Source organism: Mauremys mutica, chromosome 9 (genome assembly GCF_020497125.1).
Source record: "Mauremys mutica isolate MM-2020 ecotype Southern chromosome 9, ASM2049712v1, whole genome shotgun sequence".
In the NCBI taxonomy this organism is placed as follows: Eukaryota; Metazoa; Chordata; order Testudines; family Geoemydidae; genus Mauremys; species Mauremys mutica.
Genome location: NC_059080.1, coordinates 96,399,240 through 96,421,545, shown reverse-complemented (window position 1 = coordinate 96,421,545; position 22,306 = coordinate 96,399,240). Strand labels below are relative to the sequence as shown.

The following is a 22,306-nucleotide window of genomic DNA, read 5'->3' as shown; positions in this document are numbered from 1 at the left end:
AATTTGTAACCCATGAGTCCAAGATTGAGGGCAGTGGTAGTGGCCAGTCACTAATTAACAAAGAAACCCCAGTATCCTGTTATGGCTGGCTGCCTCAGTGTCTTTCATTAAGCAATAAGTCTCTGCTGTGTCACTCTGCTAGACAGTCAGGTCTTTCACCCTGGCAGCTCGCCTTTCAGACGCTCATTTGGAAACCATTCGTTGTCATTAGCATATAAACTAATTCAGCTTTGCTCAGTGAAGGGTGGAGCAAGGGGAACAAGATGATGTTTGTAATCAGAAGTTGATGGTGCCGCTCATAGAAGAGCTGGTTTTTGCAGGCTCTGCACCAAACCTGCCAGGAGAGAGAGCGTGCAAGTATCCCAATCAGAAATGCAGCACCATGATTAAATGGGGGGAACTACCAAGAACCATGTCTGACTAACTTCCCTTAGGAATCACAAAAAGTGTGACTGAGAAGTTTTCCCTTTTAGAGATGAGTTTGTATCCCTGCAGCTTCTGCCCTAGGGGATCAAAAAGAGGAGCAGGGCTAGACGGAGGGGTATGGTAAATGCTTTTATTTTTACAGAAGAAAAAAGTGTGTGTGCGCGCGCGCAGAACTAATTTATGGCGCCTGATTCTGTTGACTTATGCCAGTCTTACGTTGGTGTAGCTCTGGTGGCTCTGCTGGAGTAACTCTGCTCTCCCGGTGGTGTAAGAGGAGAATCAGACTCACTGAGTCCTACGTTTCTATGGGGCCGAAGGGCTAGATTCCTAGATAAACATGTAGGTGTGGTTCTCTGGGATCCCCAGTGTCGTGCGATGTCCCCAGATTTGGAACCGTTGCTTGGAGGAACCCCTTCAAGGTGCCAGACCCGCAAGGGGTCTCACCCTTCCTCCAGGTGGCCTCACTACTTCCTTTGACTGAACGTCCGCAGCTCCAACATCCTTGCTTCACGCTGTGAACTCTCTTCAGGGAGTCCAGGCAAGGTAGCCTCCCGGTAGAGACTTGCCCACTGTTCAGGGATTAATGCACCTCACCAAGTATTCGCAGTGATACTCGGGCAGCATTGTCAAAGCAGGCAGGCTTATCAGTTCACTGGAAAACAGCCTTGGAATCCTTAGGAGAAATGAAGGTTTAAACATAGTCTAAGTCCATTCTGGTTAACCCAGAGCCCAGCCAAGCTGTAGTGAACTCTCTGTAAAGACCTGGTGTCTCTCTCTGTCTGACCTCCTTGGTCAGTTCCCGGGTGAGAGTCCTGACTCTTTCCAGCAGCTAGCGCCTATTCCTCATCTCACAGCTCTTGAATATTTTGTTCTCAAGCTGGGGTCCTTGCTCAGCTTCCCTGCTGAGAGGTGGGGAAATCCATCTCCCTCTGGGTCATTGGTGGTTAGGTGTCAACGTCCTAATGACTGGATTTGCCATGGATTTCCATTGATGTGGGATTGGCTTTGGCTGAGATCTGCCCCGTGTAGGAACCCAGGGAGTGGGGCCCGTCTCACCTGACAAATCAGAGCTGACTGAGAACACTTTGACGGATGCTTGGTTGCCACGGCCCCGAAGTGGACGTTCCAGCAGCTGAGTACACCCCGAGAGCAGCAGCGCTCTGCACATGCGGTCTGCCCCCCACCTCTCGCCTGAGCTGGGGCTGCCGTGGAGGGGGGTAGAGACTCATTAAACCAATACTGCATCCCCTGGAGAATCCCTCCGCACTACCCACAGGGTGGCCAACTTTCTAATCTCACAAAACTAAACACCCTTGCCCCACCCCCTCCCTCGAGGCTCCATCCCTTTCCTGAATTCAGGGTATGGGAATGGGCTCTGAGCTGGGGCCAAGGGGTTTGGAGTCTGTGAGGGGGTTCTGAGTTGGGGCAGGTGGTGGGGTGCAGGCTCTGGGAGGGAGTTTGGGTGCAGTAGGGGGCTCAGGGCTGGGATGGGGTTTGGGGTGAAGGAGGGGGAGCAGGCTGCGGGCTCCAAGAGAGAGTTTGGGTGCAGGAAGGGGCTCAGGGCTGGGATGGGGGTTGGAGTGAAGGAGGGGGAGCAGGGTGCAGGCTCCATGTGGGAGTTTGGGTGCAGGAGGGGGCTCAGGGCTGGGATGGGGGTTGGGGTGAAGGAGGGGGAGCAGGGTGCAGGCTCCATGTGGGAGTTTGGGCACGGGCTCTGGGCAGCACTTACCGCTTCCAGGGAGTCGCCTAAGGTGACATGTCCCTTGCCTCTGAGGCGAAGGCGCAGCTAAGTGGCTCTGCATGGTGCATGGTGCGTGCTGCCTCCACCTGCAGGCGCTGCCCCCCCAACTCCCATTGGCTGGCCAATGGGAGCTGCAGAGCCGGCACCTCTGCCTAGGCGCTGAGGAACGTGTCTCTGCTTCTGGGGAGCCACAGGGAGCCAGGTAGGGAGCCTCCCTTAGCCCCGTTGTGCTGCCGACCGGACTTCTAACAGCCCAGTCAGCAGTGCTGACTGGAGCTGCCAGGGTCCCTTTTCGACCAGGTGTTCCGGTCAAAAACCATACACCTGGCAACCTTCACTACCCAGGAAGTCACCAGTGGCCAGATCTGCTGACTTGTACAGTCCTTCTATACTGCTGGAGCTGTGTAAAAGCAGCACAAGGCAATGGGGAAGAAAGGCCTGCGTGTGCTGCAATCTACAGTCTGTGTTGTAGTGAAATCTGCTGGGATGAGACCGAATGACTCCTGTGTCCTTGACAATTACATCTCAGGATGCTCCCTCGGGGAACAGGCTTTTACATTAGATGCTAACGGTCTGAGAGAGGCCAAGGGCTGCAAGGGCAGACAGCTGAACCTAACTCTGTCCCCGCCAGGCAGGGATGAAGCACCGAGGAGCAGAGCAAAATGGCGGACACTTGCGCTGCTGCTGCCCGTGCTGTACCTGCTCTGTGGCTGACGAGACAGCTCTGAAGGCAGCACCCGCCACCAGAAGGAAAGTCACCTTGTGGTTGCTGCCCATTTACAGCCACTCTACTTTAAAACCAGAGCAGTCTGAAGAAGCATCAGCACCACCACAATTGAATGTTTGTAGCCACCGAAGAGTCCTTGCTAGCACCCAGAAAACCTCTGTTCTGCCCTGCAGGATTCCCGTAGCTTTGCAGCAATGGCATAGCTAGCCACGCCATTTGCTAACCCCTTCCAAGCCTACACGTTATGTTCAGTTTCTCCCCCCGCCAAAACCAGTCCGCACTTTGCATGGCGCAGAAATCTGATTTTTCTTTTCATTCCAGCAAACTCGTCCAGAGGGTTTTGTTTTAGATGCAGAATTTGTCAGTTATTGTGAGGGTCTGATCAGACCTATTCTTTGCTCCCACTTTTACTATATGCCCCTTCCCAGCTTGCACTATGCTGTGCAACTGAGATTCACCCTGCAACAGTACAGCAGTACCCCCAGAATTCTTCAGTCCCTGCTCCAGAGACCCTCATCACCCCCCTGATCCTCACAAATCACAGGCCCAAGGGCCTATTTTCCCCTGAAGAGCACCTCATGTTGTCATTTACTCACATGCACAGTGGGCATAGGATGTTCACAGATTGTTCTGGAACCCACCACTGTATCTTTTTGCTGAGCCACCAAAGCAGGCCAGCTGCTCTGAATTTATTTGATACTGTGGTAGCACCTAGAGGACCTAGCCATGAAGGTCCCTGTGTACTAGGCATGGGACAAACCTAAGGAGGGTGCTCATTCCTTCCCCAATGAGCACACGTCCTAAGAAAAACCTAAGTCTTTCTTTTGGTATGTTTCCCCCTTAAGGTTTTTAGGGTGCCGTGGTTACAAGAGAAGCGAAACCAGCATGGTTTAGTTATTTATAAAAGAAGGTCCCTCACCAAAGGCTCTTACGTAAATTAAGCTGTCATGGGATAAAAGGGAAGGTCCTTTCATGGATTGAGAACTGGTTAAAAGACAGGAAACAAAGGGTAGGAATTAATGGTAAATTCTCAGAATGGAGAGGGGTAACTAGTGGTGTTCCCCAAGGGTCAGTCTTAGGACCAATCCTATTCAATTTATTCATAAATGATCTGGAGAAAGGGATAAACAGTGAGGTGGCAAAGTTTGCAGATGATACTAAACTACTCAAGATAGTTAAGACCAAAGCAGATTGTGAAGAACTTCAAAAAGATCTCACAAAACTAAGTGATTGGGCAACAAAATGGCAAATGAAATTTAATGTGGATAAATGTAAAGTAATGCACATTGGAAAAAATAACCCCAACTATACATACAATATGATGGGGGCTAATTTAGCTACAACAAGTCAGGAAAAAGATCTTGGAGTCATCGTGGATAGTTCTCTGAAAATGTCCGCACAGTGTGCAGAGGCGGTCAAAAAAGCAAACAGGATGTTAGAAACCATTAAAAAGGGGATAGAGAATAAGACTGAGAATATATTATTGCCCTTATATAAATCCATGGTACGCCCACACCTCGAATACTGTGTACAGATGTGGTCTGCTCACCTCAACAAAGATATTCTAGCACTAGAAAAGGTTCAGAAAAGGGCAACTAAAATGATTAGGGGTTTGGAGAGGGTCCCATAAGAGGAAAGATTAAAGAGGCTAGGACTCTAACAATGTTTAAAAGGGAACTGGATAAATTCATGGTGGCTAAGTCCATAAATGGCTATTAGCCAGGATGGGTAAGAATGGTGTCCCTAGCCTCTGTTCGTCAGAGGATGGAGATGGATGGCCGGAGAGAGATCACTTGATCATTGCCTGTTAGGTTCACTCCCTCTGGGGCACCTGGCATTGGCCACTGTCGGTAGACAGATACTGGGCTAGATGGACCTTTGGTCTGACCCGGTACAGCCGTTCTTATGTTCTTATGAAACCGAAATCAGTCCGCCTGAATTATATTCCAGAGTCCAGCCTCCGAGCAACAGGGTGCACAGCTCCACCAGCAAACGATCAAGCAAAGATTGGATTAAATGATCCCGGGTAGAGAGAGATCAGCAGTCCCTAGGCACAGACTTCAAAATATGCGGACAAGCTTCTCCAAACCTTTGGTGGTTCAAGGGTCTCTTATGTCCCCAAACCAGTCAGGGTCTAACTTCAAAGTTCCCCTTAATTTCTCAACCACTATAATAATGATCAGAGATGAGTCATCACCAAAACCCACTTTGGCACTCCACATTAATTGGGGGGTATCTCTAATGGCAATGTGAGAGAATGCACAGAATGAATAAATGCAAGAAATGAATAAAATGTTACAAACAAATAAAAACGAAAACCCTGCTCCAAACAGAAATTTGACCCCAAAAAGAGGGAAGTCTGAGTCTCTCCACGAAGTCTTCTAGGAACTTCACTATTGCTCTTGATTTCATATGGAAAGCGCACAGCTTGGTGACACTGTTGTGAAAACAAGGCATAGGTTTGGGCATCGTCTGTGGCAGAGTTAATCAGAACTACTCACTTCCCATGAGTCTAGCTAGGCTTTGGTGGGCGGATTACATGAACTAAAACATCACTCCCATCGCTAATACGACAGACTCTGCTACTGTTGCTCCAGGGTACTGGAGATTATTAAAAAAACAACAAACAACGACTTGCCTTCATTGCATTGGCAAACATGTAAAATGCATGACTAATGCTAACCAGCCTTGGTTTGCTTCCCCCTCTTATAGTTGCTTTATACGTTTTTGTTTTTTAAAATAGAAATGTTCTGGTTTTGATGCTCTCTTGTGCACTAATGGATTTTTGTGGGAAAGGACAAAATGAAGTCATAGAAATGAGGCTTGCTAAGGACCTAGGTCTTGTGAATGCCACTGACTAGGTGAGATTTCTCCTTATAGTCCATATGAGATTTCTCATGAGACTTGAAACTTTTCTTAAAGCTTCAGTTCTTGGAGTCAGTTGATTAACTGAGAATCTCAGCTTTCGTTTGAAAAGGAAGTTTCTACCCTTTGTGGTTGCAGAGAAAAGCTTGAAAACCAGCATCTTAAAAGTTTAAAAACCAGATGGTACCATACTAACATGGCTGCTACTCTGAAACCTCAAATTTTATTAGAATTTTAAAGCCATTTTCATGTTTTTGAGAACTTCCTGGCTCCTGCCTTTTCCCTATTCCTGACTCCTGCTTCCTCCCCACACTCCACTCCTATTTTCATGTCCTGTCCCTAACTCCTGCTCCTCACCCTCTCACATCTCCCCCGACCACACCCCACCTGTGGGTTCCTCACTCAGCCTGACTCAGATGCAGGAATCTCCTGCTTCTTCTCCGTGCCACCTGGGCACCAGCAGGGGATCACTGAAAGCACAGGAGAGTCAACAGTCCCTGCTCTCAATTCTGGTGCTGGTAACCATAGTGGCCCCCACAGATGGGAAGATCAATTGAAAGGACAATCCTGCTCCGTCCCCGCAGCCCTAAAATAGAACATGCCCAGTCACTGGGTGCGAACAGTGTGTGCAGTGTCTGGTCACATGTCGGAGCCACGACAGGAGGGAGCATGCTCAGTGCGGACGGACTGTTTCGCGAACGTAGAGGCTAAATGCTAACAAGTCTCTAATGAGCAGGTGTGAGGCTGACTGGTAACTTGCCCACATTTGGGCAACACTTTCCCAAGGGCAGCAAAGTGCATATTCCTGAGAGAGTCAGTGGGCTGGAGAGACAGACCAAGAGCAAGCGGCTCTGTAGCTGGCTGGTTACAGTAACTCACGTGAGGTGGGAGACCTGGGCTTCAGTCCTCCTGCTTCAATGGCTTTACAAATTCTTTATGCGCAGTGGAACCGCTGAGGCGAGGCTTTGCAGCAGTGCTGAGCAGGACAGTGACAAGGCCGTCTAGAGCTGGGGCTAACAAGTGTCTTAAACCCCAAACCACGTGGGAGGCGTGTTTCGATGGAAGAGAGAGTCTAGCTTGGCTGTTCAGGGCAGCACCCTTTGTCTCTGAGAGAAGGGAAACCCTGCTGCTCTGTGCCCTACAAAGCTAATGCGGGAGTTTGCTCGAAGGCTGTGTTTGACGTCTGTATGGGGCGGGGGGATGAACCCAAATAAGCTGGTGCCAGACTATAAACACATCTGTTATACAGTGGAGTCAACCCGCGTTGCCGTCTCCGCTCACCGAGGCTGTGGCAATTTAGCTGGTTGTCATCAGTGCCAGGGCAGTTCCCACCCATCCCCCATTGAGTAGGATGGTCCTGGCTTCCACAGCGCTATCCCTACGACTAGACTCCAGGCTTAAGAAAAGCCACAAACGGTTTTGCTGTAATACCACGTGGGGATGTGGGACACAGAATCAACCCAGCCTCAGGTCAAGGGGTGATTCAATGGTGCAGGGTGCCTCAGTCGGCATCCTAAAGGCAAGATCCTGCCAGCTGACACAGGAAGAGACCTGGGTTCGCTTCCCAGCTGTGTGACCTTGAGCAAGACTCCTCGCCCCTCTGTTTCCTTCCCACCCTCAGTGTCTTCTCTGTGTAGATTGTAAGCTCTTTGGGACAGGGACTGTCTCTTACAATGTGTCTGGGGCCCTGATCTTGAGTGAGGCCTCTAGGCAGTAGAGTAAAACAGCTCCCCTCACCTGCCTCACGTGCCTCACACGAACCAGCCACTCCGTTGGTGGACGCTGGTTCCACAGTCATTCATTAGCACCATCTCCCGATTTTCTTCCAGCCATCCACAGTGCCCAGTGCCAGAGGAGCTGCAGGGGTTGATAACATTGCTAATTGGTTGTGTAAACAGAATGGAAATGCACCCATCAATCCTGGATGGCCTCAGCTGCTGTCCTTCACTCCAGATGTATTGACTTCTTCGGTTTAAATCCCACCGGGAGGCGGATCCTCAAGACCAAGGATGGAGCTGGGGGGGAGGGGGGAAGAGAGGGTTTTTCCAAAAATTGTTATATATTATTTGTATTATGGCAGTGTCTAGGGGCCCCAGTCCTCGACCATGGGCCCCTGTACCAGCGCTGTGCAAACAGAACTAAAGGACAGTCCCTGCCCCAGAGAGCTAGTTTGTCGTACTTTTCAAAGTCGATTAAAACCGTGTTTTGTACTCAATGTTTTAATGATGATTTTGATACGTTTGTTTGTAAGTTCTTTCTTGTCCCCTCTTCTCTCCCACCCTTCCACCTCCCCCCTGTGTCACAGACGTTCTGATGAGCCCTGTTCGCTAAGGCTAACCGGAAAGCCAGCTGGCAGTGCCTGCAAGCTATAATGATCTTGTCTAACAGCTGGTGTGGCTGCTAAATCTGAAGGGAAGTATTTCATAAAGCTGAGCTCCTCCCACGATGATTTGGACTAACGGCGGCCAAAGTAAACCTCGGCATCAGCGCGTGAGACGCCCAGTGGCTGCCATGAGTTGTGCCCACTTACACCAGGGCTAAATGTGGCCTAGGAAACTGGCATCCTGCAGCAGCAAGAGTTGGCAGAGCTGTGTGTGAGATGGGAGGCGCCTGCAGAGCCCCTTGCTGGCTCACATGCCCAGTTATATAAGCACTACAGTTCAGTTTAATGTTGTTCCACATAGCGTCTGTCCCTAACGCTTGGCCCGGGGAGGACGTTGCATGGTTGGAGGATCCCATCCTGCTCCTTTTCAAGTCAATGGGTATTTGCAACCCACCAACTCTGTTACCAGCCTCAGCAGAGGGGCTATTCACTGACCACTCAGAGGGTCTGATCCACTCTTGGGGTATCCCTGCTAGGTAGAGTTGGAGTGGAAGCTTAGATTGCCACTGCCCAAGCTGTGTCCTTTGAATAAATACAGGACAGCTAATCTCAAGCCTGCCACCTTTCGACAACACTTGATTTTACTCCCTGCACCAGCCCTCCTCTCCCTGTGATTGACTTTCTGCTCCCTTGCTAGCGTGACCCCGGCTGTTCTGAGGAGACCCCCACCCCTGATTTTTCTTTAATTTATATTTTATTGATCTCCCCTTGTTTTTGGAAAAAAGATGGAAAGAACAAAAAAAGGAAAAGAATGGGAGGAAAGGGGGAAGGAAGAGGGGCCAAGGGTGCAGGGGGAAAGGAGAGTGACCTGTTTCCATTCACTTGGAATTAATCAGATTTCTAAAAAAGTTAGAGCAAAGCTTTTCATATTTATCGGAGGTCCCAATTCTCTGCAGTGTTACCTGCCCTTTAGCTGCCCGGTCAGCCATGGCACAGTGCTAAGCTTCTGTCCATGGAGGCAGCCTGTTCTTCCATCTCCCTGTTTGACTACAAGCGCTGCTCCAGCGAGGGTCTTCACGTGAGTTGGCGAGTTTCCATGACGATGGGATCTAGCCCAAAACACAGTTCTGGGAAGTAATTTTAAAGGAGAGATCCATCATCCTAGTAACCCTCCTGTCTGCCTGTAGCCAGAAGGACTGTATCCTGGGACTTTTCTAAGTCTTTGCTTTTTCAGTGAGAAGAATACCTAAGTAACCACAGAAATGAGGGTAAGCAGCACTCAGCAGCCATTGTAAATGATTGGGCCAAATGGAGATCTTGAGTGGAGGGGTTAATTTAACATCATGGCCCCTTTGACTAATTTATGCAACTGTGTAGAGGCCCAGTTCTGCAGACCCTGGTTCCTGTGGGTGACGGTGTGCACGATCGTGTCCCTAGAGAGTGTGTTCTGTTGCATGGATTTTTTTTTCCCCTTTGCATTTGATGCATGGAGCAGAAGCTACTCAGCATTCTCTGCATATATTTACTCATCATCACATTCTTTCTGTAAGAGGGCAATGACCCTAACGCCCTCCAGTTAGCCGTCTTAAAGCTTTGGCAGGATTCACTGGGATCAACTGATCTGCTGAAAACAGGTCAGAGACATATGTTTGCAGAGAATGAGGGGAGGCAGGATGTTTTACCAGTTGAGGTTGCTCAGTTTAAAGATTAGCACCATAATCCCAGCGTTTTTGGAAAGCTGCTGAGATGAGTCACAATGAGCCTATTGGCAAGTTTGCCCCAGATTATAGACGGCGCTTGAAGTTCTGATGTTCTAATGCCTGCATATTGAAAGGAAAGATGGACTTGTGGTTAAGGCAGTAGATTGAGACATCGGAGATATAGGCTTAATTCAGAGCTCTGCCATGCAGGCCCTATGTGATTTTGAGGAGTCACTTACTCTCTCTGGACCTCAGTTCCCCATCTGTAAAATGGGGATATTGTGCTTCCTTCCTTCATTCTTTGTTCTGTCTATTTCTATTGAACACTCTGCAGGGCAGGGACTATCTCCTACTATATGTTTGTACAGAACCTAGTACAATGGGACCTGGCTGGCAAACGTTCAGAAACTCTGATTTATCCCCCTGTAAATAAACCATTTCAGATTCAAACAGAAAAAAGCCAGAGAGGCCCCACATTCTGGAGAGGAAAGAATCTAACTAGTTCAATGTAAGACTGTGGTTCCTGACCACTAAATGCATCCAGTTAGAATCCGCAGCTTGTTGCGCCCTCCCCCTTGCTGTCTTTAGCTACTTTTAAATCTTAACTTCAAAAGAGCAGGCTTTGTTTTGGTGAGAAGAAAGCCCCATGGTTCCTTATTTCCTCCTTTTGCTATGTATTTTCTTGTTGCGAAAAAAGCATCAGCAAAGGAAGGGGAGGGGCAGGGGAGGGAGGCTGGTCAGTTACTCAAAAAGCCCTTCTGTGGAGTGCAAAGGGAAGGGGGGTGGAACATGGTACTGTATCTAAAATAGCCATCACTGTTTCAAAGGACTGAAAAGCAGCTTTATCTGGGAGCCCAGATGCAGTGGCTTAATATGGAACATGAAGTTGCAAAGAGAGGCCCGTGGTCTTGAGCAAACTTGTGACAAGCTCTGCTAAATCTATTGGAGTCGCTTTATGAAAAGCGCTCTCTGCAAACACAGGACAATAGATAAAGTAACTGGATTGGAGATGGGACTTTCTGTATCATAAGCTCCTCCACTGTGAAGAGTCATATGATAAGATCGGAGCCAATGCTCATGCCAGGCTCTTAACCTCTGAGAATATCCTTTGTCTTGCTGGGTTCTAATGGAGCTCTAGTGAAGGGTCTGGTTAACTCAGTGAGGGTTTCTCTTTTCCCTTGTACAGATGAAATCATGCAGCAGGAGATAAGGCCGCTGGTCGCAGTGGATATAATTGAGCAGCTCCACAGGCAATTTGCCATCCTGTCAGGTAAGGACTGAATTTAAATTGAGTTCTTGGATTCTTTGGGAAACATGCTGATATGTGCCACATTGGCTGTTCCGCATCCTCCCAGCTCTGCATTGCAGTTGCAACAACTTTTTTAATATTGTCCATGGGCGGAATGGTTAATATTAAACCTTGGTAGTATGTGGCGTTGATAAACACCACCTCATAGTTCTTGATTTTCAGGCAACGGTTCCCCCCCAAATCAATTAGATTTAGAAGGTAAAAAACTAAAGTAGCATTTATTTATATTTTGGTTTTTTTGGGAGCTTGATGTGTCTATCCCCCAACCGGTTTTGTTTTAGGAAGGATTCACTTGAAATATAAGACTATCATCTTTTCAAATGATTTGTGGTGATTGTGTATTTCTTATATTGCTCCAGAGGTTTGCATGACACTTTACAGAAACACCAAAAGGACGTGATTCCTAAGAGAGCTAGTTGATCTTTAAATGTTTACTTAGTTATGTAACCAACAATTTAGCATCAATATTTTGTCTACAGCAGAGAACTAAGAATTATGGTATGGGTTCTTGAATTGTCTGTGCCGCTGACTGCTTGTATGACCTTTGGCAAGTCACTTAACCTCTCTGCCTCTGTTTCCTCATTGATAAAACGGAGATTTTACTTCCCTGCCTGAGGTTTAACTCATTCATAACTGTAATATGCTTTTAGATCCTCAAATTTAAGGCACTTTCTCTTTCTCCAAACAAAAATTCACTTTTATGAATGTTCTCAAACACCGAATGAAAGCATCACAGCAAGTTTGTGTCTTTTATTCAAACAAATGTTCTTGCACTTTGTAGGATTCATCTAGCTCTGTTCATGCAGATCGGCTTGTTGAGGGTGTACATGTCAGTGCAAATGATGAGCATTCTTACGATTTAGCACTGCCTCTCGCACGTAGTAGGGAAACACCACTGCTTCTGGCTTATCAAACCGAGGCTCAGAAAAGTTCAGGGCCCTGTTCTGCAAGGTGCTGAGCAATTCCAGTAAGAGGCGTGAACCTGAGGGCGCTCAGCACGAGAGCTGGTTGGGAATTTCTTGACAAAACGCTTTTTGTTGGAAATGCCTGTTTGCCAAAACCGAAATGTTTTGGTTTCAGTGGCCCAGGATGGAATTTATGTTCAAAATACGTATGAGAGAGGCCCATCTCAGAATCATCTGTAGCCCACTGGTTAGATCACTAGGTGGGATGTGGGCGACCTAGGTTCAAGGCTATGATCTGCTTGATTGAGAGCAGGGACTTATGAAATATGTGTTGGGCCAGTGAGACTCTGTGGAGTGGAGACTTGATGAATACTTTAACCACAGGCTATTTTTATTTTATTTTTATTTTTTTCATGAAAAATTTCAAAAGATCTTGGTTTTGTTCCAATGCAGAATGAAAACGAATTCCGAAACCTTGAAGTTTTCACAAAATGGAATTCTTGTTTTCCAGCCAGCCCTACTCAGCACTTTGCTGGATCAGACAGCCCTAAACAATGTGTCTAGCAAGTCTGGTGGGTTTGACTGAGTTTTTTGGAATTGGGAATCTTAGGTTTGAGTTCTGATGCTGCTGTGTTACCTTGGATATGTCACTCAGTGTATTTGAGGCTCAGTTTTCCCATTTCTAAAATGTGGGCAGTGATGATGAAGTTAACAGGATTTTTAAAAACATTCTTTAATAATCTACAGACAGAAACACAGATAATTATTACTACAATGACGGAAAGTTAAAACCGTGCGACAAGAAGAATCCAGCTAAGATACAAGTAGGAAATGCAGGGTGCAGAAATTTTTCCACTCTTCTGGGTAGATGAGTTTAGCAAGAGATAATTTGAGCCTATGCTGCCGTTGCGGTGCTGTATCTCAGTGCTGTTCAGAGCCAGGACTCTCTGGAGCTTTCTGGGTAACTTCCCAAGATGTTCTGGGGGGGAGGTAAGTGCATGTGTGCGAGTCTGATAGGGACAAACCTGGACTCAGGCCCACTGTACAGGTACTGCCACCCTTTTGTGCCCAACCCCATCTCTTCCCCAGAGGTGGAGATCCAGGCACCTCCTCCGCTGCCATATATGGGGGAGAGGTTGCTGGAAAGTGATGCCAGGAGGTGGCAGTGCCCCATGGACATCTCTGCATGGGTGTTTGGGTTTCCCTTGAGAAGAGAACCAGTGAGTCAAGAGCACCCCCATCCTTTCCTCCCAACACTGGAGTCAGCTGACCTCTCTGGAGCTGTCAATTGGCAAAGATGCCAAAGAGCTCCCCTAGCAGGTAGTTGTAATACACCTCTACCTCGACATAACGCGACCCAATATAACACGAATTCGGATATAACGCGGTAAAGCAGTGCTCGGGGGAGGGGCACTCCAGTGGACCAAACCAAGTTCGATATAACGTGGTTTCACCTATAACGCGGTAAGATTTTTTGGCTCCCGAGGACAGCGTTCTGTCGGGGTAGAGGTGTACCTGCAATTGTTGTACAGGGCAACATAGGCAACGTCGGGCCCTGTAACCTCTCCCCAGACCTCCACCCCAAGTCCTGTAGTTAGGGACTTCCTTTGCCTGCTTCTTTCCATGCCCAAAGGCAGGTTTGCAGGGGCTAAAGCCACCCTCCCAGTCCGCTCTTGTCCAGAGGACAGAGCCCCCTGCCCTGAGGATGGACCAGAGCCATGCAGAGACCCTCCACTACAGGGCTGGTGGAAGAAGAGCCTTGTTCATCAAACAGCGACCGACTGGCTCTAGACTAGGCTGGATTAGGCGGAGGGCAGAGTCTTTTGCACTCCAGCTGGCAGTGTTATGGGGCTGTGGAGCAGTCAGTTTGTCTGTGCTTTGGGGAAGAGGGAAGCCAGGTTTCCGTGAGCCCAGCTCTGTACCTACCGTATAAGCTAGTTTGGTTCATTCCTCGCCATGGCGTCCTGTTTCGGTGTGTAATATACGGTACTGCATGTTGATGTGAGAAACAGCCTGGCCAGGACTGAGAGCCAGGGGAGTTGGGGTCTGTCTGGTGGTGACTCAGCCACAGCAGCTTTTTTAAAAACAATTCTCCGCACTCCAGACTTTGGCTTTTGCTCGTGATTTAAATGGTGTCATTGAGTGATGGTTAGATCTTATCTCCGTGGGAGACCGGCTGGTTCAAAGAGTTTCTGTCTGATTCCCAGTGTTCATCCCACAGCCACCATTGATAACTATCTTCAGTCCGCAGGCAGGCCAAAGATGGCGTGACGAGTGAACTGGCTCCTTCGCTCCTCTTCTGCATTAGCTCATTCTGGTGTTGCCAATACTGTTGCATCCCCCTATCGTGCCTAACAAGCTACACAACACACGCCCATAAGAACAGCCATACTGAGCCAGACCAATGGTCCACCTAGCCCAGTATCCTGTTTTCCCACAGTGGCCAATGCCAGGTGCCCCAGAGGCAATCAGTGATCCATCCCCTGTTGTCCATTCCCAGCTTCTGGCAAACCAGTTACTGATCCAGGAGAGGACCTTCCCTCTTATCCCATGTGAGTCCACACATAAAAGTGCCTGCATCTGTGCACAGGCTTTCACCCACACACCCCTAATGCACTTGCAATTGCTCCAAGCACCATATTGTCTACTATTGCAGCCTCAGCGTAGATGACGAATCCTGACGCAGCAACTGCAACCGTGAACTTAGTCCACCCAGGGCAGTCCCACAGTGCTCCTGCCCACTGATCAATGACTGCTTTGTAGGCATAGGCGGCAGGTTCGCATAATTTTTGGTGGGGCCCAAAATGGTGTTTCCCCCCTGCACCCTGTAAGTCACACTGGCCCTCTAAATCACACCCCCTTATCCCACCATCTAGAGCCTTAAGAAATGCATTGGGGAAACTGAGGCACACAGACAGTATTCAGAGAAAACACCTGTATACGACCAGTTACATACTTTGAAGGGTGTAAAATAATCAAATATTGTGCTAAATACAATGATACTCCAAACTGACCACCAAATTTAAGTTGCATGTTTTTCCCCTCAGGTGAGGGTTCTGGGGTGGGGCTGGATTCACAGCAATGAGGTGCAGATAGGCTGCCCCAGGGCTAGGGCCAGAGAGGACTCCCCATCACCACCACTGGCAGCAGCAAGCTCCAGGGGAGGGACCCCTCCTCTGCCCCCTACCCCCACAGCACACTCACTCTGCACCACAATCACTGCACATGCTCCTAGGGCCCCTCAGGTCCAGAAAGCTCACTCGCCTCCCCTATGATGGGGGGGTTGCCATCACCTCACCATAACTTCACTGTGGATGGCTGGCTATGGGGTGGGGGAGCAGGGTGTCATAAAATTCACCCAAGCCCCAGCTGCTCAGGTCTAGGAAGCCTCCCTCTCCCATCCCTCCTGTGGCGGGTGGGTTGGTGGGTGCTGGGGGAGGGGGCATTGCCTTCACATGTGGCTTCCTGCCTCCCCTGTGTAGCCTGCTGCGCCTCACTGGGGATAGGAGTGGGGGCTGGGGCAGGGGAGGGAATCATAGGGTCAAAAACTCAAACATAATAAAAAATCATAGGGTCAAACACTCACGGAAGCCCCAGCAGCTGCTAAGGTGAGTGATGTCCGTCTTCCACTCCCCTCCCCCTCTACAGCAGCAGTTAGTTAGCATTGTTCTTATGCTAATGCTGCAGCTGTAGCCTTAGGCTACGGCAGCAAAAGCAAGGGAGAGAGACACTCGCTGTGCGCTCTCTTTACATTCAGGCAGGGAAGCTTGGGGGGGGGGGGAACCTAGCTCCAAATATTGGTGGAGCAGAGCCCCTGATTATGAATATTCCTGGGGCTTTAGCCCCAAGAGCCCATATAAGTTGGCGCCCATGTTTGTAGGCTCAGGGCCATGGGTCTGACCAGCCACTCCTGTGCAGCAGGCACTCAGCCGGTCTCAGCTCTGCTCGCCACCTAGGATTGCCAACTTTCTAATTGCACAAAACCGAACACCCTAGCCCTGCCCCCTTCCCCAAGGCCCTGCCCCCCGCTCACTACATTCCCCCTCCCTCTGTGGCTTGCTCTCCCCCACGCTCACTCACTTTCACTGGGCTGGGGCAGGGGTCAGGGGGTTGGGGTGCAGGGGGTGAGGGCTCCGTCTGAGGGTGCGGGGCTCTGGGGTGGGGATGGGGAAGGGTTTTGGGTGCGGGGGGGGGCTCCAGGATGGGGGATGGGGCAGAGGGGTTCAGGGTGCGGGAGGGGGCTATGGGCTGGGACAGAGGGTTGGGGTGCAGGGGGTGAGGGCTCCATCTGGGGGTGCAGGCTCTAGGGTGGGGCTGGGGATGAGGGGCTTGGGGTGCAGGAAGGGGCTCCAGGTTTGGAGGGGGGTCAGGGCTAGGTCAGGGGGATGGGGTGCAGGAGGGGGTACAGGCTCTGGGTACAGCAGCACCCCAATGAGATAAATTGGGCAGTTCACACTGCTCCAAGCCATGGGTACAGGCTCTGGGATGGGTCTGGGATGAAGCGTTTGGGGTGCAGGGGGGGCTCTGGGGTAGAGGGTTGGGGAGCAAGCTTACCTCGGGTGGCTCCTGGTCAGCGGCGAACGGGGCTAAGGCAGGCTGTCTGGCTGTTCTGGCACTCTGCACCTGGAAGCAGCCAGCAGGTCTGGCTCTTAGGCGGAGCCATGGCAGGTGGCTCTGCACACTGCTCTTGTCCGCAGGCACTGCCCCCGCAGCTCCCATTGGCCACGGTTCCCAGCCAATGGGAGTGTGGAGCCGGTGCAGGGGGCGGGGGCAGCATGCGGAGCTCCATGGCCTCCCCACTTAGGAGCCAGAGCTGCTGGCTGCTTCCGGGGCGCAGCGCGGAGCCAGGACAGGTAGGGACTAGCCTGCCTTATCTCTGCAGCACTGCCAACCAGACTTTTAACAACCCACTCGGCGGTGCTGACCGGAGCTGCCAGGGTCCCTTTTTGACTAGGCATTGCGGTTGAAAACCGGACACCTGGTCACCCTATCTGCACCACGCCCTTTGGAGCAGGGCCAAGAGTGGCAGAGGAGGTACTCAGCCGGGGTCAGACTACATTTCAAATATTTCTTACCCAGCTACACCAGTCAGAGCAAGCAATGCCTTTTTTCTGAACCTTCAGCAGAAATCAATTCTAAGATGCAACTTCATTCCTTTTGCTCTTGGGAGCAACTAAAAATGGCAAGGATTTTTAAGCCAGACTGTTTTAAATCATGGAAGGGGTTTTGTTTAACAGCTATCTAAGGGTAGGTCTACACTTACCGTGCGGGTCGACGCATAGCGTTCGACTTCTCGGAGTTCGAACTATCGCGTCTAATCTAGACGCGATAGTTTGAACTCCCCGCGCGCTCCGGTCGACTCCGGAACTCCACCACTGCAAACGGCGGTGGCGGAGTCGACCTTGGAGCCGCGGACTTCGATCCCGCGGCGTCTGGACGGGTGAGTAGTTCGAACTAGGATACTTCGAATTCAGCTACGCTATTCACGTAGCTGAATTTGCGTACCCTAGTTCGATCCCCCCCCCTTCTTAGTATAGACCAGGCCTAACTCAAATAACTAATGAGCATTTTAGAGAAAGGATGGCTTTGTTAAAGGTCCACCACACCAGTTCTTCAATTAATGTGTGAACGTTCACAATAACATGGGGATGGGGGGAGAGTTTTCCAGGTTTTCTTGCATGATCATAACAAAAAGTCAGAAACGCATCCATTTGCAGATCACTTACCAGCTATCCTCATTAAATTCTAGAGTCAGCAGCATCCCAATGAGATAAATGGGCAGTTCACACTGCTCCAAGCCATCATTACAGAACTGTCGGAAGACTCATACAGACATGAGTTTATGCCTGGTTCATAGCGTGTACGTTTTCTTTGCAAGGATTTGACACTTACATCAACATTGCCAGCAAGTTAAAGAAGTATGGGCTGGATGAATGGACTATAAGGCAGATAGAAAACTGGCTAGATCATCGGGCTCAACAGGTAATGATCAATGGCTCTATGTCTAGTTGGCAGCTGGTATCAAGCAGAGTGCCCCAAGGGACGGTCCTGGGGCCGGTTGTGTTCAATATCATCATTAATGATCTGGAGGATGGCGTGGACTGCACTCTCAGCAAGTATGCAGATGACACTAAACTGGGAGGAGTGGTAGATACACTGGAGGGTAGAGATAAGATACAGAGGGACCTAGACAAATTAGAGGATTGTACCAAAAGAAATCTGATGAGGTTCAACAAGGACAAGTGTAGAGTCCTGCACTTAGGCTGGAAGAATCCCATTCACTGCTACAGACTAGGGACCAAATGGCTAGGCAGCAGTTCTGCAGAAAAGGACTCAGGGTTACAGTGGACAAAAAGCTGGATATGAGTCAACAATGTGCCCTTGTTGCCAAGAAGGCTAACGGCATTTTGGGCTGTATAAGTAGGAACATTGCCAGCAGATCAAGGGATGTGATCATTCCCCTCTATTGAACATTGGTGAGGCCTCATCTGGAGTACTGTGTCCAGTTTTGGGCCCCACACTACAAGAAGGATGTGGAAAAATTGGAGAGAGTCCAGCAGAGGGCAACAAAAATGATTAGGGGGCTGGAGCACATGACTTATGAGGAGATGCTGAGGGAACTGGGATTATTTAGTCTGCAGAAGAAAAAAATGAGGAGGGATTTGATAGCTGCTTTCAACTACTTGAAAGGGGTGTCGAAAGAGGATGGATCTAGGCTGTCTCAGTGGTAGCAGATGACAGAACAAGGAGTAATGGTCTCAAGTTGCAGAGGGGGAGGTTTAGATTGGATATTAGGAAAAACTTTTTCACTAGGAGGGTGGTGAAGCACTGGAATGGGTTACCTAGGGAGGTGGTGGAATCTCCGTCCTTAGAGGTTTATAAGGTCAGGCTTGACAAAGCCCTGGCTGGGATGATTTAGTTGGGGGTTGATCCTGCTTTGAGCAGGGGGTTGGACTAGATGACCACCTGAGGTCCCTTCCAATGCTGATATTCTATGATTTTCAAACCTGGGTGCCCAGGGCCAGGCTCTCAAATCCGCATGTAGGCACCTAGATAAAAGTGGCCAGATTCTCAAAGGTGCATTTCCCTATGTAAATGCAATCCTCCTTTTCATCCCGCCAAGCGATCGTTTTTCATCCAGTGAAAACCAATCTGAGAGCTTTTTTTCCCCATTCTGTTAAAGTAATACTTAGGTGACCTCACCCATTTTTCCTACCAATGTGCTGCTTTTCTTTAATGCTAGGGGAACCACAAATGGTTTAGAGTTTTGATGTTTGGCTGCTTTCAGACTGGAAATCTCCTGAGGTTTACAATATTTCCTGCTTCCAAATGCTCTGGTGTACCAATTCCTTGGCTGACTAGCCATCAGCAGGGAAACAATTCAGACCTACTCCAAAATTGCAGACTCCTGTCTTTTGCACTAAAAGAGAATCTCTCTATTACCTGTAGGAGTCCTTATGGGTCAGATCTGCAGCTCATATAAATTGGTCTATCTATTGAAATCACAGGGTCTATGGTGATTTATACCAGCAAGGGTATAGCCTTAGATATCTCTTTGTAGGCAGCAGCCACTAGGGGTGACGTGAACGCAAACGTACACAGGTGAGTACAGTTCATCAGGAACAACTTTCATTGGGCTATTTTAGGACTTCTGCTTTTGATTGTGGTCAGAAGTGGCACCTTGAAATACAAATGTCACCCCCAAATTAACCCCATTCTCATTCCAGTCAGCCCATCCGCCCACTGATTATTAAACCATAGGGCCATCATTCCATATATGCCTATCCTATTTCTAAGGCTTCTATCATCTCAGGGTATGTCTACACTTCAAATCCTATAGCTATTGCTTCAGTATAGACCAGTGGTTCTCAACCTATTTACCACTGTAGACCTCACATGCAGCTCTCTATGTATTATGTGGGCTGCATCCACACTATATATACTACCTGTATGGCCCTGAGGATGTCACATGGGCCGCCGCTGTGTGGCCCATGGGTTGAGAACCACTGGTGTGGACGCTACCTATGCCAATGGAAAGAGTTCTTATGGCAGTGTAGATAATCCACCTCCCCAGGAGGGGGTAGCTCAGGCTGACAGGAATTCTTCCATCAACCTAGCATCAGTGTTGAAGAGCCCAGGAAGGCCTTTGATATTTGCAGTCTAGCACTTTTTGCAGAAAAGTCCTAACAGTTTCCTTACAGAGGTCTTCTGCGCAGTCTTGGCAACACAAGATGTGTTTGGTCTGCAGTATAAAAGTGTCAGAAGGCCAGCAGAAGCGTGAAAGTCTGAGTTATAGACCATATATATGGTATAATGTCAACTTTTTGGCTATGTATTACTTTGGCTTCAGCAACTGCATCTAAAACATAGGGGCACCCGAATAGGAAAGTAGAGGGGTTAGAGCAGAGGACTGGGAGACCAGCACTCCAAGTTTCTGTGATCTGCTGTGACCGTGACTCTTTGACATTCAGCTGCTCCCTATGCCTTTGCTGAGCCATCTTAGTATGGATATACACACACACACGGTAGCAGTCATTCATTGTCTAACAAGAGGGTTTTGTGTTGATTACATGGCATAGGCGATTCAGGACCAAAGACTTGTCTGTACAATGTGTTAGTCCGCACTAGTGGGGTGTAAATTCTAGTGTGTGTGCAGTATCTGGCTGGTGTAGACCCGGAGTTCCCCAGTGCATGTAAATGTAGTCCCATTTCAAACAGGGCTATTTTCATGTGCATGGGGAACACTGAGTGCACGTCAGCAGGGTCCACACGGGTCAGTTAGTCTGCAGCACGTTAGTGTGCATTAGAATTTGCACCTCTGCAGCGTGGACTGATGCACCCTTTAGACAAACCCTTAACGGCAATGAATGAAAAGGAGACTGTTTACTCAAGCCACTGGAAACAGACCCCGTAGTGCTCTCTGGCTGTGCGGCTGCCAGACTAAGAAAGTTTGTCCGGCCTATGCCAGGGAGAGAGGCTCTCCCTAAGCCTTGTTTGGGACTCGGCAGTTATGGAAAAGGACTGCAGCCAACACTACAGGGGACTGTCTCAAAGACGAGCGCCACCTAATGAAGCACCTACACCACTCCCTGCACCACGTAGTGATGCCTTGGTGGTCTCCTATCCCAGAGCCTGACCCGGCCATGCTTAGCTTGTGAGGTCTGATGGGAGCGCAAGTTCACATGGTTAGATTCCTGATTATAAGCCACTACCCTCCATTTCCTTCTTTCAAAAACAACACTTTCATTATGTGATGGCAGCAGGAACAACACAGATAAACTATCTGCACTTTTATGTAATCGATTATGAGAGTGCTGCCTTTGTTCCACTGATTAAGGAGGAGAGATTACGTAAAGTTTGGTGGTGCAAAAACGCTGGCTGCTACTAGGCGAAAGCAGGTGCGTATTAGAATGGAGGACCATTGGTAAGATGCTGTTCCTGACTTGCAGCTAGATTAATAACGTGCTGTGGAAATATGCTGTTAAAAGAGAGAGTATCACTGCCCTCCTTCTGTTTGATCTGCTGTTTCACGTGTTGTAATTATCTCTAATTACTCTGTCAGAGAAGAACCCAGTCTGTCAGTTCTGACAATAACGGAGCCCGTTACTAAATCACGAGCTCCTTAGAGAAAGTGTCACGAAGTGTATTAGCAGAGTTCCATTTTCCTAGCAAACCTAGGTAAGGGCCCAGACTGCTTCCAGTGAAATCAATGGCAACACTCCGACTTCAATGGAAGAAGGATTAGGCCTTAAAATAGACAGAACTGGCTAATGCAAAGCAAGTTTGTTTACTTTCTTGCTCATCTTTAGTCTATGATTTTTGGGTGGAGTGGAGGGAAAAGGGGCTAGAGCTGAGTGTTAGGATTTTTTTTTTAATAGCTTTTTTCTTGTTGCCTTTTGCAGTCTTTTAGTTGCTAAATTAAAAAGTGCCCATTCTGTGATATGAATTCAGAATCTGAAAGGAACATTATCAGGTCACTTGTAGCCCCAAATTTAGGTTTTGTAAAAATACGCTTTAACAAAACCAATACAAACGTTCTCATGCGTGTTTTCATTAAGTTCCAGTAGAACTAGTGTTTTAAACAAATAACCCCTCCCCTTTCCTGTCTGCAGCCCATACATCACTACATTGTGCTAGTGGATGAGAATCTGAAACTGACTAGTCCAGTAGTAAAGGCAAGAAGCAACCAAGGAGCATATGTGGTGTTTGCAAATTAGATTTAAAAATTAGTTCCTTATTTAACAATCTTTGTTCTTGTCTAGTAATGCAGCTGGGACACTTGTGTTTTATACGTACTGTATGTGAGGCCT

General features: G+C 48.7%; 1 protein-coding gene across 1 annotated transcript in view; it reads left to right on the top strand.

Annotated features, from left to right (window-relative positions):
* Positions 1 to 22,306, top strand: part of MCF2L2 (MCF.2 cell line derived transforming sequence-like 2) — a 296,032-nt gene that overhangs the window by 56,838 nt on the left and 216,888 nt on the right. Inside the window, exon 3 of the mRNA XM_045031256.1 lies at positions 10,969 to 11,052. Coding sequence (XP_044887191.1) covers positions 10,969 to 11,052 — 84 coding nt within the window. The remainder of the gene's footprint in view (positions 1 to 10,968; positions 11,053 to 22,306) is intronic.